This window comes from Ananas comosus, linkage group 7 (assembly GCF_001540865.1).
Source record: "Ananas comosus cultivar F153 linkage group 7, ASM154086v1, whole genome shotgun sequence".
In the NCBI taxonomy this organism is placed as follows: Eukaryota; Viridiplantae; Streptophyta; class Magnoliopsida; order Poales; family Bromeliaceae; genus Ananas; species Ananas comosus.
In genome coordinates this window covers 12,766,164-12,779,967 of record NC_033627.1, presented here as the reverse complement: position 1 = coordinate 12,779,967, position 13,804 = coordinate 12,766,164, and the positions used below count along the sequence as shown (strand labels likewise).

General features: G+C 32.7%; 1 protein-coding gene across 2 annotated transcripts; it reads left to right on the top strand.

Annotated features, from left to right (window-relative positions):
- On the top strand, nucleotides 804-12,207 carry LOC109713479 (tuberculostearic acid methyltransferase UfaA1-like). Of its 2 annotated transcripts, XM_020237580.1 has the most exons (24): nucleotides 804-1,191; nucleotides 5,394-5,611; nucleotides 6,440-6,545; nucleotides 6,639-6,740; nucleotides 6,940-6,999; nucleotides 7,129-7,207; nucleotides 7,426-7,573; nucleotides 7,762-7,885; nucleotides 8,122-8,302; nucleotides 8,387-8,415; nucleotides 8,596-8,744; nucleotides 8,968-9,070; nucleotides 9,157-9,252; nucleotides 9,334-9,389; nucleotides 9,490-9,613; nucleotides 9,819-9,881; nucleotides 9,974-10,033; nucleotides 10,132-10,293; nucleotides 10,415-10,488; nucleotides 10,571-10,664; nucleotides 10,759-10,895; nucleotides 11,175-11,255; nucleotides 11,510-11,615; nucleotides 11,811-12,207. In XM_020237580.1, the coding sequence occupies exons 1-24, from the start codon at nucleotides 1,006-1,008 to the stop codon at nucleotides 11,877-11,879; spliced, it is 2,607 nt and encodes an 868-aa protein (XP_020093169.1). In that variant the 5' UTR covers nucleotides 804-1,005; the 3' UTR covers nucleotides 11,880-12,207. The 2 variants fall into 2 exon arrangements, with proteins under 2 accessions (XP_020093169.1, XP_020093171.1); XM_020237582.1 differs by lacking the exons at nucleotides 804-1,191; nucleotides 5,394-5,611; nucleotides 6,440-6,545; nucleotides 6,639-6,740 and having other exon boundaries at nucleotides 6,950-6,999; nucleotides 7,105-7,207.

Below are 13,804 nucleotides of genomic sequence, written 5' to 3'. Positions count from 1 at the left end.
CCCCTCAACTTTGAGTTTTCTGATTGGGATCCAATAAACTTTTAATATAAAATTGTAAATTTCACCAAATTTAATAATTTTAATCACTTATTAACTAATAAAAGCTAATGGATTTCCAACAAAATATACTATAATTTTTTTTAGGAGGAACTAAACTAACTATAATGATTCAATTCCAAAAAGCTCGAGGGGCCACTTTTAAACCCTTCTATAGTCGAGGGGATCTCATCCAATTTGTACCAATTGTTTGCCCTTTCAATCGTGGCCCCTTTGTGTACACGTAACCATGTATGTAACATTAACATTGCTATTATTATTATTATTATTATTATTATTATTATGAAAAACCTTTAAACATCATCCTATGATTTCACACTTTCTAACTTTAGTATTCTATAATTTAAAGTGTATTAATTTAGTGTCCTGTAATTTTATTTTTATTTTTTTATTATTGGCCACTAATTTTTTTGTTAAATCAGTGACAAAGTTAAAACTAGAAGGTAGTAAAGTAAAATATTCAATAAGCCTAGGTAGGGTATCTAAAGTTTTTTTGTATATAATTTAACGAAATATTAACGAAAAAGCTGACGAAAAGTTAAAAGTGAAACCACAGAATACTAACTTGATACACTTTAAACCACAATGTACTAAAGTAAGAAAGTGCAAAACCACGGAGAGCTAATAAATTAATGCATATTTATTTATTTATTTAATTTTGTTAACAATGATATCTTATCCTTTTAAAACGCTCAAGAGCCCGGGAAGTGGTAGTAGCTTCAATTCCTCTCCTATCGATCACTTTGCCTCTACTCTCTCAAAACCCCCTCCCCCTCCCCCTCCCCCTGTAAACATTTTTTATATAATAAATATTTCTATTATTCTCCATTTTCTAAATCATTTATGTTTAGATTCATCTAGTTATTTTTATATATATATAGTTGGTCTTTTTTTAGTTGTTTGTTACTTTTTTTTTTCTCTTTTGAGAGAGAGAGAGAGAGGGAGAGAATGCGGCGGCGGCAGCGGGTGGCGGTGGTCGGGGCGGGGATAAGCGGAATGGCGGCGGCGTATGCGCTTGCCAAGGCCGGCGCGGAGGTCGTGGTTTACGAGAAGGAGGATTACTTGGGCGGCCACGCGAAGACCGTCGCCGTCGACGGCGTCGACGTCGACCTTGGCTTCATGGTCTTCAATCGGGTTAGTACGTGTACGTGTGTGTATATATATCTATATATTGTATATGTGTAATTGTATCACTGTACTATTAATAGTACTAAGTCATTGGTGTTATTAGATTTTTTATCTTTGGATGAGGATTATACAGTTAGGATGATTGTGGTTTTATAGGATTTAGTCAGTGATTGGTGGAATAGTATAATTTAAGAGATGAAAATAACCGATGGGGTAGATTTAACAGTGAAAAACTTGTTAACACCAAGTAATCAGTACTATTGATAGTATAGTAGCTAGCTGTACTCTCTCTCTCTCTCTCTCTATATATATATACATATAAATTGAGTTTATATGTGTTTATAAGCACACAAATTCAACATATTTGTGATTTTTTTATTTGTCGGATTGTTACAAGATCCATATAGTACTAATAAAAGAGATTTAACATGATAAATCATTAATAGTGCTGCACAGATCTTAAAGCGATGCGAGGGCTAAAAAATCATAAGTACAACTACTCCTGAATTTTTAAAAGTTACATAAGTTTAACTCTATATATATGTATGTATGTATGTATATATATATATATATATATATATATATATATATATATATATAATGTGAGCACGTATTTTTATACAACCACTACGTACCTACTCAAAATCTATAATATAAACTTGATTGTGTGGTGTAGTGTAGTCACTCTCTAACCAGCTTATCTCCACAGCCACTTCTTATAGCCATAGATCAAAAAAATTGTATACATCCTCCAAATAAAAGTTCAAAAGTACAAAAAAAAAAAAAAAAAAATCTCTAGATGTATCTAGAGAAAGGTCCAATGATTAATAATGGTTGGATCTGGCCCATTAATTGACAGGTACAATGACCACACTTCTTCTTTATATATTTGGGCCCCATCAATTTTATATTTTGATGAATGTTATTTACACTTTTTTTTTTAAAAAAAATCAAGGGTAATTAGCGCCGGTCTAATTCGACTTTTACTTCTAAATCAGTATTAATGGTCTGTTTGAAATTACGTAACAATTACATTTGATCGGAAATGAACAAATTTTGTCGTATCTCCTAAGTTTAGAAATTCAAAATTTTTTATTTGAATAAAAAAAACTATATAATGAAGTAAACGCTAATATATTTTATCAAGATTTTAATTTACCTGGCTGAAATCACTTAATTCTAAAAATAATATTCATTTCGAAAAAGAGAAGTCTCATGCATTTCTTTTTTTTTTTTCTTTTTTTTTTAAAAAAAATTTGTTCATAGGCTTTTTAACCCCCCAAAGTCGAAAAGTGCATGTTTCAAATCACATTTAAACTTATGCAATATATATTTTGACCTTAATGTACTAGACTAGATATTTTGGTTTGATCATGTCTTGTTGGGTGGGGTCCACAATACCATCTTCGTACACGATAGTCACGTGCTCGTTCTAATCCTTTTTTGGTAGCTCACATGTCAGTATTTATAGCAGTTCGTTAAGGATGTGTTTGTTTTCATGTAAAACTATAAAAAAAAAATTTACCTATATATCTCTCCTATGTTTGAAAATATTCGATTTATTTTTCTTCTTTTTTTTTCTAAAATATTTCCTATATGTTCCACCATTATTACAAAATACCCTTACAATTATCGCCTATTAAGTTAACTTGGATTAAATATGAGTTAAATATATACCACAGTTAAAATAAATAAAATACCAATTTTGTCCTTAACTTAAGGTCAAATAAGAAATGTTGTCAACGGTAGAGAGGTATATTGGAAAAGACCAAAAGTCAAAATACTTTTTGTGCCTCTGACTTTAAGGGCAAATAAGAAAGTCAATGATGATGGAAGGGCATATTTGAAAGGGCAAAATAATAATTTTACAGAGATAACAGAGTTAATTAACATATTTTAACTCTAGGGATATATTTTTTTTTGAGAGAGATAGATAGTACGCTACCCACTTCGTTTATTTTATTTAGAAATAAACTTAGCTAGAAATGTGAATCAACTAGGATTCGAACTTGGGTCTCGAGTACCAACCACCAAATCCTTTGCCACTTGTTCTAAGGACGGTCAGTAACTCTAGGGGTATATTAGAAATAGGTTGGAACGTAGAAATGATATTTTTAATATTAGCCTTCTAAGAGGGGTAAATCGGAAAGTCAGGAACTTTTCATGGGTATAAAAGCAATTGTCCCAAAAAAAGAAAAAGTTGGTAAAACATAAGTTTTACGCTTTTTAGTATTTGACGTGTAGGAAAAAAATACTTTTTCGTTAAGGTTATCTGATTCAAAGAAAAAGATACAGATAGAAAATTATTATATGTAACTATTTATTCTATATATTGAGTCTCGCTATTGTACTCTTATTAGTACATATCCTTTTATATTCATAAATTTTCAGCCGTTAAATCTATTCTTATAATTATTTCTATCCGTTAGATCATATTATTCAACCAACCACCCACTCAACCTAAGGAAACAGGCTACTATAATTCTAACCGCACGTTCCTTCATCAAACAGTTGAAAATTTCTGAGTATAAAAAGATATATACTCATAAGAGTATAGTAGTCTTATCCCTATATATTATATATTATTATTATATAATAATTATCATACTATATATATTATTATTATAACATATCTATAAATAAAATATATTTTAAATATATTATATAATAAATACGTAATATGATATATGATAGTATATATATATTTAATACTATAAAAGAAATTACTACATATTTATAAATAATATGTATACATAAAATATTTTATAATAACATATTTTTACATATAAAAATGTTTTATAATAATATATATATAATATATATATAAGAAGATTTTGTTTTCCGCTCGAAACTTTCAGTTTTTTTAGAATCCGTAAAATTTGGTTTTTGCGATAATTGTTATACGAGCAATCAAACATCAAAAAGTAATTGTTTAAGTGAAAAAAAAAAAATCGTATGGTTTTACGGAGTACTATATAGTATGTACACAACCTAAGTGAAAACGTAGAGATTTATTTAATTATTTTGAGTTGATTTTTTAATTTTTTAAAATTTTTATGTTATTATTCAGTTTGTCAGTTTATCTAATTTGAGTTAGTCATCAGTGTTTTGACTTCATTTATTTATCTCTATGGATTTAGTTAGAATACTTTAATGCACTTCTCAACTTTAAATATAGTACTGTTGTTAGTAATTAACTTAAATTTTAAAGTCAAAGAATTATAGATTGACTCAAATCAAATGAATTGAAATATTAAATGATAAAATTAAAATTTTGAAAAATTGGATGCTCAACTTAAAATGGTCTGTAATTTAGATAAATTCTGCACGTTTTTACTCATAACTTATCTCAAATACTGCCCATTTTTAACTATATAATCTTTAAACTTCTAATTTTATTGTCTAATCTTTAATTTATCTAATTTAAACCAATTAATGACTAATTAACTTTAAAATGTAAATATGTCGTTTATTTTTGCGGACTTAAGAAGGATATTTTATGTCTATAAAAGTGTTGTTTATAAAAATTTTAGCACGTCAACCATCTCTATTTCCGTCGAAGATGACTAACTAGGCAAACTGATTTGATCTTGCCGACGGTCCCACTCGGTCTGCATCGGATCTAACGAGTCAAACTCGAGCTAGCTCGAAGTTAGGTCGAGCAAGATCGAAATGTGCTCGAGCTCGAATTGAACCTGAGTGAAGCCCAAAGTGACCTTCCTCACTACTAGCCAGTAATTATTTCAATTTTGTTTATAAAAAATAATTAAAAAATATTAAATTTATAATGTTTGAAGGAGATAGCATACTAAACGCACAGCACACAAGGCAACCCAAATAAGCACTTGATGTAAAAGTAACCTGAGGAATCATTGTCTTTGTACCTCGATGGGAGATGAGTTCTTACTTTGTTACATATAAGAATTAAAAATATAATTTTCTAATGATCTAAGCTTTTAGAGATAATATATTATTTCACATTATTTAATATGGGCCAATCAGAAAGTCGCTAGGCCAGACACAAGGAAGAGTATTGAATATAAGTATTATAAATATCGTTTTGCGGCGACTTAAGTTTAAAAAGATAAATGATCATTTACATTCTTAAACATGTAACATCAAATTTCTAGATATGATCATCTCTCTATAATTTGGTCTAGCAGTGCTGCATGTTTCCAAACTACATGTTCTCATGCATATATATGCAGGTAACATACCCCAACATGATGGAATTGTTTGAGAGTTTGGGAGTTGAGATGGAGAGGTCAGACATGTCCTTCTCTGTGAGCTTGGATGGTGGCAAAGGCTGTGAATGGGGGAGCCGAAGCGGCTTCTCCGGCTTGTTTGCTCAGAAAAGCAATGCATTCAATCCTTACTTCTGGAGAATGCTCAAAGAGATTATCAAGTTTAAGGAGGATGTTCTCAAGTGAGTCTTTTCTTACTTTGTTCAGTGATCATTTGTTGTGAATTGTTGTAGTGTTAGCTGGTTTATATAGACCATTTGCTAGTTTTTAGGCCAATTGAGAAAGAGTATATATATAGTTTTACTTTTTACTAAATTTCAAAACCATTGTTATGTATGCTTAGAGAGACTATCAAGTTTAGGGACAATCCCCTTCATGGAGATTTATCTTACTTTGAATAAATAGTTTAAAGGTCGAATATGATATTCATTCTAGATATTGTATCACACTCCTCGTCTCCTAAGTACTTCATGCTTCTTAAGTAAATGAAAAAGATACGTTGAATAAGTTGTTCATGCATATAGGCAGAATCTTAGTGAGTCATGTTACTTAATTTAGAGACTATTTGTTGTGAATTGTTTATGCTGCTCGAGGAAGAACATGTAGTTATATTCGATTTATAGACCATTTTGTTATGCCTTAACTGAGTCTAATCTTAGTTTTAGAGACCATTTGATTTTGTTGCTTGACAAATAGTATGTGATATGCTTTTGTCCTCATCTCTGATTGGAGTGCACAATTATGTTTATTTTCAATTTTGTATAAATAACCAACTTGTGATCTAGTAAAAGACTAAAGGGAAATGGAATTTGAATAGTTTTGCATGTTAATTTTATGTACCAGTGAAGTTACATGCTTGAATTTGCTCTCATCATTGACCAAGTATAAGAGCAGCTGAATGTTTGGAAAAGTGAAGGAAACAATTCAATGCATGCATTTGCTCTTTATTTTTTGATTCTATGGTTTCTACTCAACATTAGGAACTGAGACATATGTTGTTTCTTTGAAAGGTACCTTGAGGAACATGAGAATAATCCTGATCTCGATCGCAACGAGACTTTGGAGCAATTCATTACATCACATGGATACTCTCAATTATTTCAGAAAGCTTATCTTGTGAGATTTTTCCTGCATTTAATCAACTATCATCTTCAAGTCTTTCAGAAAGCTTATGCTCTGTGCTAATTTAGAAATCTTGAAATGTTGCAGATTCCAATCTGCGCTTGTGTATGGTCGTGTCCTTCGGAAGGAGTGATGAGCTTCTCAGCATTTTCTGTGCTTTCATTCTGCCGCAACCATCATATTCTGCAGGTACTTCTGCACTTAGTTATGCTTCCTCCCAGATGATATGATGGACAACATTTTCTACTTAATTTTATTGTTTATGCAAAAATTTATTTTAGATAAGCTTAACTCCATTTTGTTTGCTCTTTCTTCGCTGTTATCAACCAACGCTGTTGTAAAGCTGACGCTAATATATATGCTGCATTTGCCTTCCAATTTGTTTTAGCTCTTCGGCCGTCCGCAATGGCTCACTGTCAAATGCCGATCACATTCATACGTGAATAAGGTAAACAATACTTCGCTTTGTTCCCTCAGAAGAGAGTAGTGATCTTCGATAATCTAGTAGTAATTTGCCACTTTTTTTTTTCGTTTTCTGACGCTATGTCTTTAGTGATATATGTGTGTGTGTTTATAGATAACAAAAGAACTAGAAAACATGGGCTGTCAAATTAAAACAAGCTGTGCAGTTGAATCAGTCGTAAGTATTGACGGAGGTATGCACTCTCTCTAGTAAATTTTAGTTAGTTTTTCTTCGAGTAAATGTCGAACACAACATTAACTATTTCGACGGCCGCAAAGTAGAGAAATCTACAATAACTGAAACAAACATTGCATAAATCTACAAGCATCCTTTATTTTGCACACTGTTTTGAAGTCTATGTTTTTAGTAATTTACATAGATTGTGTTTGCTAAAATAATAGTTTATGATAGGCTGTCGTGTGTTGGGGATAGACGATTCAGACGAGACATACGACAGTTGCATAATTTGTGCACATGCACCGGATGCTTTAAAGATTTTGGGAACGCAAGCAACATATGAGGAATTGAGAGTACTTGGCGCTTTTCAATATGTAAACAGGTACTCTTTGTTGCATTTTCTCCTAAAAATTTGATAGGACCCTCTCAAGTAATAACTACTGCTACTAAGTAGCTAATCTTATTTAGTGATGAAGCTTAAGCTTAAGCGTAAACATGTGCTGCAATTCTATTTTAGTATCTCAAATAACGTATTAGTTGAAACTTCGTATTGTGTTTCTTAATGTGCAGTGACATATATCTTCATTGTGACAAAACTCTAATGCCGCAAAATCCATCAGCATGGAGTGCCTGGAATTTTCTTGGAACCACAAAAAATGGCGTATGCGTTACGTATTGGTTGAATGTGCTTCAGGTATGTAGTGTTATTACCTATTTTAACCAGGTATGTAGTGTTATTACCTATTTTAACATGATTTGTTTTACAAAGTGTCTATGCTATAAATCTTCTAATTTATCTCTACGGATGCATAAGAGATTTAGGACGTGAAGGGCGTGTATAAAAGCGGTATACATTTGTAAATATTCCAATCCTTTGATTTCTTTTTTATCTTGAATAATGTTAATCATCATTGCCGTATGTTTCTGTAGAATCTTGGTTCCACCACCCAACCTTTTTTGGTGACATTGAATCCTCCTCACCTTCCGGATAACATCTTACTTAAATGGCGCACTGGACATCCTGTTCCATCAGTTGCGGCCTCAAAAGCTTCTCTTGAGCTGAATCAAATTCAGGGCAAAAGAGGAATATGGTTTTGTGGGGCATATCAAGGTAAATTTCACTTAAATTTAGTATCAAATTTAGTATCAATAGTTTAATTTGAAGTATGAATTCCATTTGTGTGAATATTTACAGGTTACGGTTTCCACGAGGATGGACTCAAGGTCAGATTAGAACCAAATAAATTTCAGTTCTACTTACCTATCACATTTTTAGTATTACATTTCACAAAGTTTATAGTTTCTTATGGAAGTTCATAATTTTGTATTTGCCTAGTTATATATTTTCTCCTAAAAAATAAATCACATCAGGGATTACTACTGAAATTTTACGATATTTTGCAGGCCGGACTAGCCGCTGCGTACGGGTTGCTCGGAAAGGAGTGTGCTCTCCTGGAGAACCCAAAACATATGGTGCCTTCACTGACGGAAACTGGAGCACGGTTTCTAGTTACAAGATTTCTCAATCGGTTCATCTCTACCGGTAATCTAACGTAAGTTACATGTCTCGAAATGTCGGTGTTAGAAACTGCGCCTTACATAAAACTCTTTTTTTGAAATATCAAATTTTCTCTAACAAAATATATATATATATATATATATATATAATTTGAATCTCAGTTTCCATTTTGTTTTAGATTTAAGTTATGTGCATCATTGTACAATGTAGTGTCTGGCATCAACATTAAATTTATTTTGCCATGTTATGAAATTCAGGTTGCTTGAAGAAGGAGGCACTATTTTCAGTTTCGGACAAGCCGAAAAGAAGTGTCATGCGAATTCCGTTTTGAGAATACACAATCCCTTATTCTACTGGAAGGTTCTTCCAATTACTATCAAATCATTTTTGCTTATTTTACCAATTAGCTCAAATTCTTTTTTTTTTTCTCTTTTTCTCGCTGCCAGATTGCGACAGAAGCTGATTTAGGCTTAGCAGATGCATATATAAATGGGTATTTCTCCTTTGTTGATGAGCAAGAAGGCCTTCAGAATCTTTTCCTAGTAAGCAAAAATTTAACAATTTTTACACAAGACATGATTTATATGTTTTAATTCATAACATTTGCCGCACTTCTGTTGCAGATTCTGATTGCTAACCGCGATCTGAGGAGTACTTCTCACAATGTAATTGTTAAAAGGTATGTTTAATATTTATTGCTAATTTAATATTCATGTCCATTCATATCTACGAATCGAAGGTAGTTCCTCACTAGCTTTGGTTTCTTTTACAATGGAAAGGGGTTGGTGGACGCCATTACTTCTGTCAGCTGGACTCGCATCCGCCAGATACTTTTTCCGCCACATTTCTAGGCAGAACACTATAACACAAGCTCGTCGAAACATCTCCCGCCACTATGATCTGGTTAGTAGTATTGGAATTAAATTTTAGTGTGCTTCAGCATATTTATAGTATCGATCTTTATTCTCTTTTCACTGTGCATATGGAGTTGCGGTGAACTCCAAATTGTAAACTAATTTATTGAAACTCTTACCTCTGCTGAAAATCAAATCTTCTTTGTTGATTTGTGATGGAAATTTGGCTAACTTAAGTACTTTTGTGCATATAGAGCAACGATTTTTTCTCGCTATTTTTGGACGATACGATGACGTACTCTTCTGCAATTTTTAAGGTTTATTACTAAATCTGTATTATCACTCTTTTGCCGTCAATCTTTCTACTGTCAAGATCTAAAATCTCTCTGAAATCAAATTTATCTTACAGTCAGCGAACGAAGACTTAAAAGTTGCGCAGCTACGAAAAATACATCTTCTTATTGAAAAGGTAAAAGTTTTACAACTAGCTAGCAGCTTAACCTCTTTTCTCATTTTCATTCCCTTTTTCATGCTTTTGCGCTGCTATTTGTCTTGTAAAACATGAAGGCTAGAATCGATGGCAAGCACGACGTTCTTGAGATTGGTAGCGGATGGGGAAGCCTAGCAATAGAAGTCGTGAAGCGCACCGGTTGCAAATACACAGGAATCACATTATCTGAAGAACAACTTAAGTATGCGACAAAAAAAGTGAAAGAAGCTGGTCTACAGGTCCTTGTTTATAACTAACTTGAAACTCAATTTAGCGAGTAAAATACCGCACAGTACGAACAGTAATTTTCAAACTCTTTCTTCGGTTTACGTTACTTGGTTCGTTTTAATCCATTTCTAGGACCGCATTACATTCTTGTTATGCGATTACCGCCAACTCCCACGTTCGCGCAAATATGACAGGATTATATCATGGTACTCGTTAGCTCCCTATTTTCGAGTGACTCGCTAATATTATATGTATATAAACTACAATTCTGATGTTAGTATCTTTCAGTGAGATGATTGAAGGAGTTGGTCATGAATACATGGAGGAATTCTTTGGCTGCTGCGAATCCGTTCTTGCTGAAGATGGCGTATTCGTCCTCCAGGTGGTTACTAACTTTTATCTGATTACTGCATTAATAGTAAACATTTTGGTTGGTTTATCTTAAAAATTTTATGTTTTGATTGCAATGAATGCAGTTCATTTCAATACCGGATGAAAGATACGACGAGAACAGGAGAAGCTCTGACTTCATAAAGGAATACATTTTCTCTGGAGGATGTCTTCCTTCTTTGAGTAGAATAACATCGGCAATGGCCGCCGCTTCTAGATTATGGTAACTACATACATCAAATTTGCAAGCATAAAATTTAGTTTCTATCAGAGAGTCAGAGATTTTGTTTTACTGATGCGAAAGCTACCACAACTACTACTTTTAATGCAATCGCCAATTAAACCAAAAGAAATAAGCTAAACCAAAATAAGTTGAGGAGATGTTACGCAGAAATGATCCAGTTTGTCAACTATTTTGAATGGCCTATAGCACGGGGGATCTCGATATAACTTTTACCTTCATTCTTTTTACTTAATTCACTGAAGTTTTTCTTTATTGTAGTGTCGAGCAACTTGAAAACATCGGCATCCATTATTATCAGACGTTGCGATACTGGAGGAGCAATTTTGCGGCGAATAAACAGTACGAATCCCTTTTTCTTGTTGTAGATGTTTATGATTATCTTTCCTAACTAAATAAGCATCATGAAATTGTTTTTAGTTTCAGCAATGGCAGGCTCATTAAACAGTATCAGTTGTTTCGACAGATTTGAATTTTAAACAATAAGGGACAAGAGCAAATTTGATTGGTCGCATAAAAATAATGTGGTGTGGCCCATAGATCTTAAGTTCTACTGTGTGACTTTTCGGTCTAAAGTTTTCGTCCTCGGTTGTTAGGATAATTCTCGCTCTGGGGTTCGACGACAAGTTCGTCAGAATGTGGGAGTACTACTTTCTCTACTGTGCTGCCGGTTTCAAATCGCGTACACTGGGAAACTATCAGGTGACATCTGAAACAAGTTTACGCTACTTTACATTTTCTGATCAACATTTCTGCCAGCTAAAATGCAACTCAAAATTTGATGTCTAAACAATTTGCTTGGTGTTACTGTCTAGTTTTCTTACATTTCACATGTTTTATAGTTCAATTATTGGCATTTACTTAAACCTGTGTGAATTGTGTCACTGGTTTATGCAGATGGTGTTCTCGCGCCCTGCTAACCTGAAAGCCTTCAGCGATCCATACGCGAGCTATCCATCAGCTTAGCGGTGATATCTCCACAAGTTTTGGATAATAAGAAGCCTCAATTGATCCAAATGGTTCGTATAGTCCACAATTTGCCGATTCTCTACGCAATTTTCGATTGATTTTTTGGATCACTGCTGTAATTTTTTTAAAATTTGCCTTGAGAGATTGCTTTTCCTTTCGATTCATTATATTGCGTTGTGCTAATAACTTCGTCGCAATGTGAAATCATTTCTAGAATAATAACTTTTCTCATTTGGAAGATTTTTCTTATTCAAATTTCATGTACTCTTATCATTAAGTGCCTGTTTGGCCTTACTTTTTATATAACTGTATTTCATTTTGAGAAGCATGGCGAATTAAAGTAATGGAACCGCTAATGTGATACAAATTAAGGTGAATGAACTTTTGGAAACAATTAATTCTCATTTTTTATCCTATTTCTAAATTTTAAATTATCATTCTATCTTTGATTAGGTCGATAATCTCGATTCCAGCTACAAAGAGCTGTATCTAGTTTGCGTAGTGATTGATTTTTGAATTGCCATATGAAAATATGAGATTGGATCTCCTACATGTAGAGATGTCGGTGGATACGGATACCCAAAATTTTATTTGAATCCAAATCCAAACGGAGTGGATTTATTCGATGCTAAACGGATATGGTTTTGAATATGAATATCGAAAATAAAAACCCGACAGATATGAATTCGGATGTGAATTTTGATTGTACTTGACCCGAACCCGAACTCGATCTGAACCCAACCTGAATCCGAATTTAAATTTGATATTATATTTGAATTTATATTTTAAAATTTTATATTTAATGAAATACTAGTGTAGTTACCTGCGCGATGCAGCGGGTAGATATTATTGAAATGATTATTTTATTTATTATCATTGATCATCGATGATAGCCTGAAAAAATAAACCTGAAATATACAATTCATCAAATATGTAAAAAATATTACTCTAACTATAAAATGAAGAATATTAATTTAAATAATCAGCAAGAATCAAATTAGTAAAAGAGCAACAATAACGCAAAGCTACTATAACTACTGCAATAGCATTTCCAACAAACCATTACCTGACTCGTTGCTTTCTTGGTGAGGTGGTTTATACTTTTTTTTCTGTATCCTAAAAAAAAGCAGGTAATTTATTAACTGAAGTAGACACAATGAAAAGAATTTTATCATATCAAGAAAGTAAAGTTACAGCATGAAATATGACCACTTTCGATCTAATTTTTAAGCAAATTAATTGAGCTACTAATACACCTTAGGATAGGTGGATAAAATACTTGACTTGAAATCACAGATTCAAGGGTTTGAGCTTCTGTGGCTTAGGAAACCTACAGACGTTAATGTGAATTATATGAAATGCTATATTCACATTATAAAATAAATAAAAAGTAGAGGCGTAAGTAGGTTGCGTCAGATCAGTCTTAGGAATTGCTTCTAATATTTTTTTTTTCTTATAAGAAAAATTAGATGTATACTCAGAACCTACAAAGAGAATGGAAGAGAAGAGCACGATCCAATTTCGGCTAGCTTGATATTTTTTCATATTTATATATTTTGAATCTTACATATATTTTATATCAAATTAAAAATATATATATATAATTAGTTATTCCAATTATTTGTTTTTTAGCTCTAATCAGTCCGTAAATAACTATTGCCACTTATAAATAATGGGCCAAAAAAATAATCCAATTCTTATCATATTTTGAGCACGAAAATTCTAGTGAAAAGAGCTATCAAATTCTAAAAAGCTCAAAATAAATAAGTAAATAAATAAATAAATAAAATCACCACCACGGGGACTGCCACCACTGAGGACGCGGTCGTTGTCGCCATAGTCATTGTCGGCAGTAGCACCGCCCTCAGCCTCAATGCAGCCCCGCCTCCCCGGCGCCGCATCTCCCATTGCCCTCCGGTCCT

What these genes read in the sequence shown, in the direction of transcription:
- LOC109713479 (XM_020237580.1), top strand. Translation starts at nt 1,006, where the DNA reads ATGCGGCGGCGGCAGCGGGTGGCGGTGGTCGGGGCGGGGATAAGCGGA. An exon ending in GCAACCATCATATTCTGCAG is followed by an intron (nt 6,741 to 6,939) that starts GTACTTCTGCAC and finishes AATTTGTTTTAG; the next exon opens with CTCTTCGGCCGTCCGCAATG. An exon ending in TATGACAGGATTATATCATG is followed by an intron (nt 10,489 to 10,570) that starts GTACTCGTTAGC and finishes AGTATCTTTCAG; the next exon opens with TGAGATGATTGAAGGAGTTG.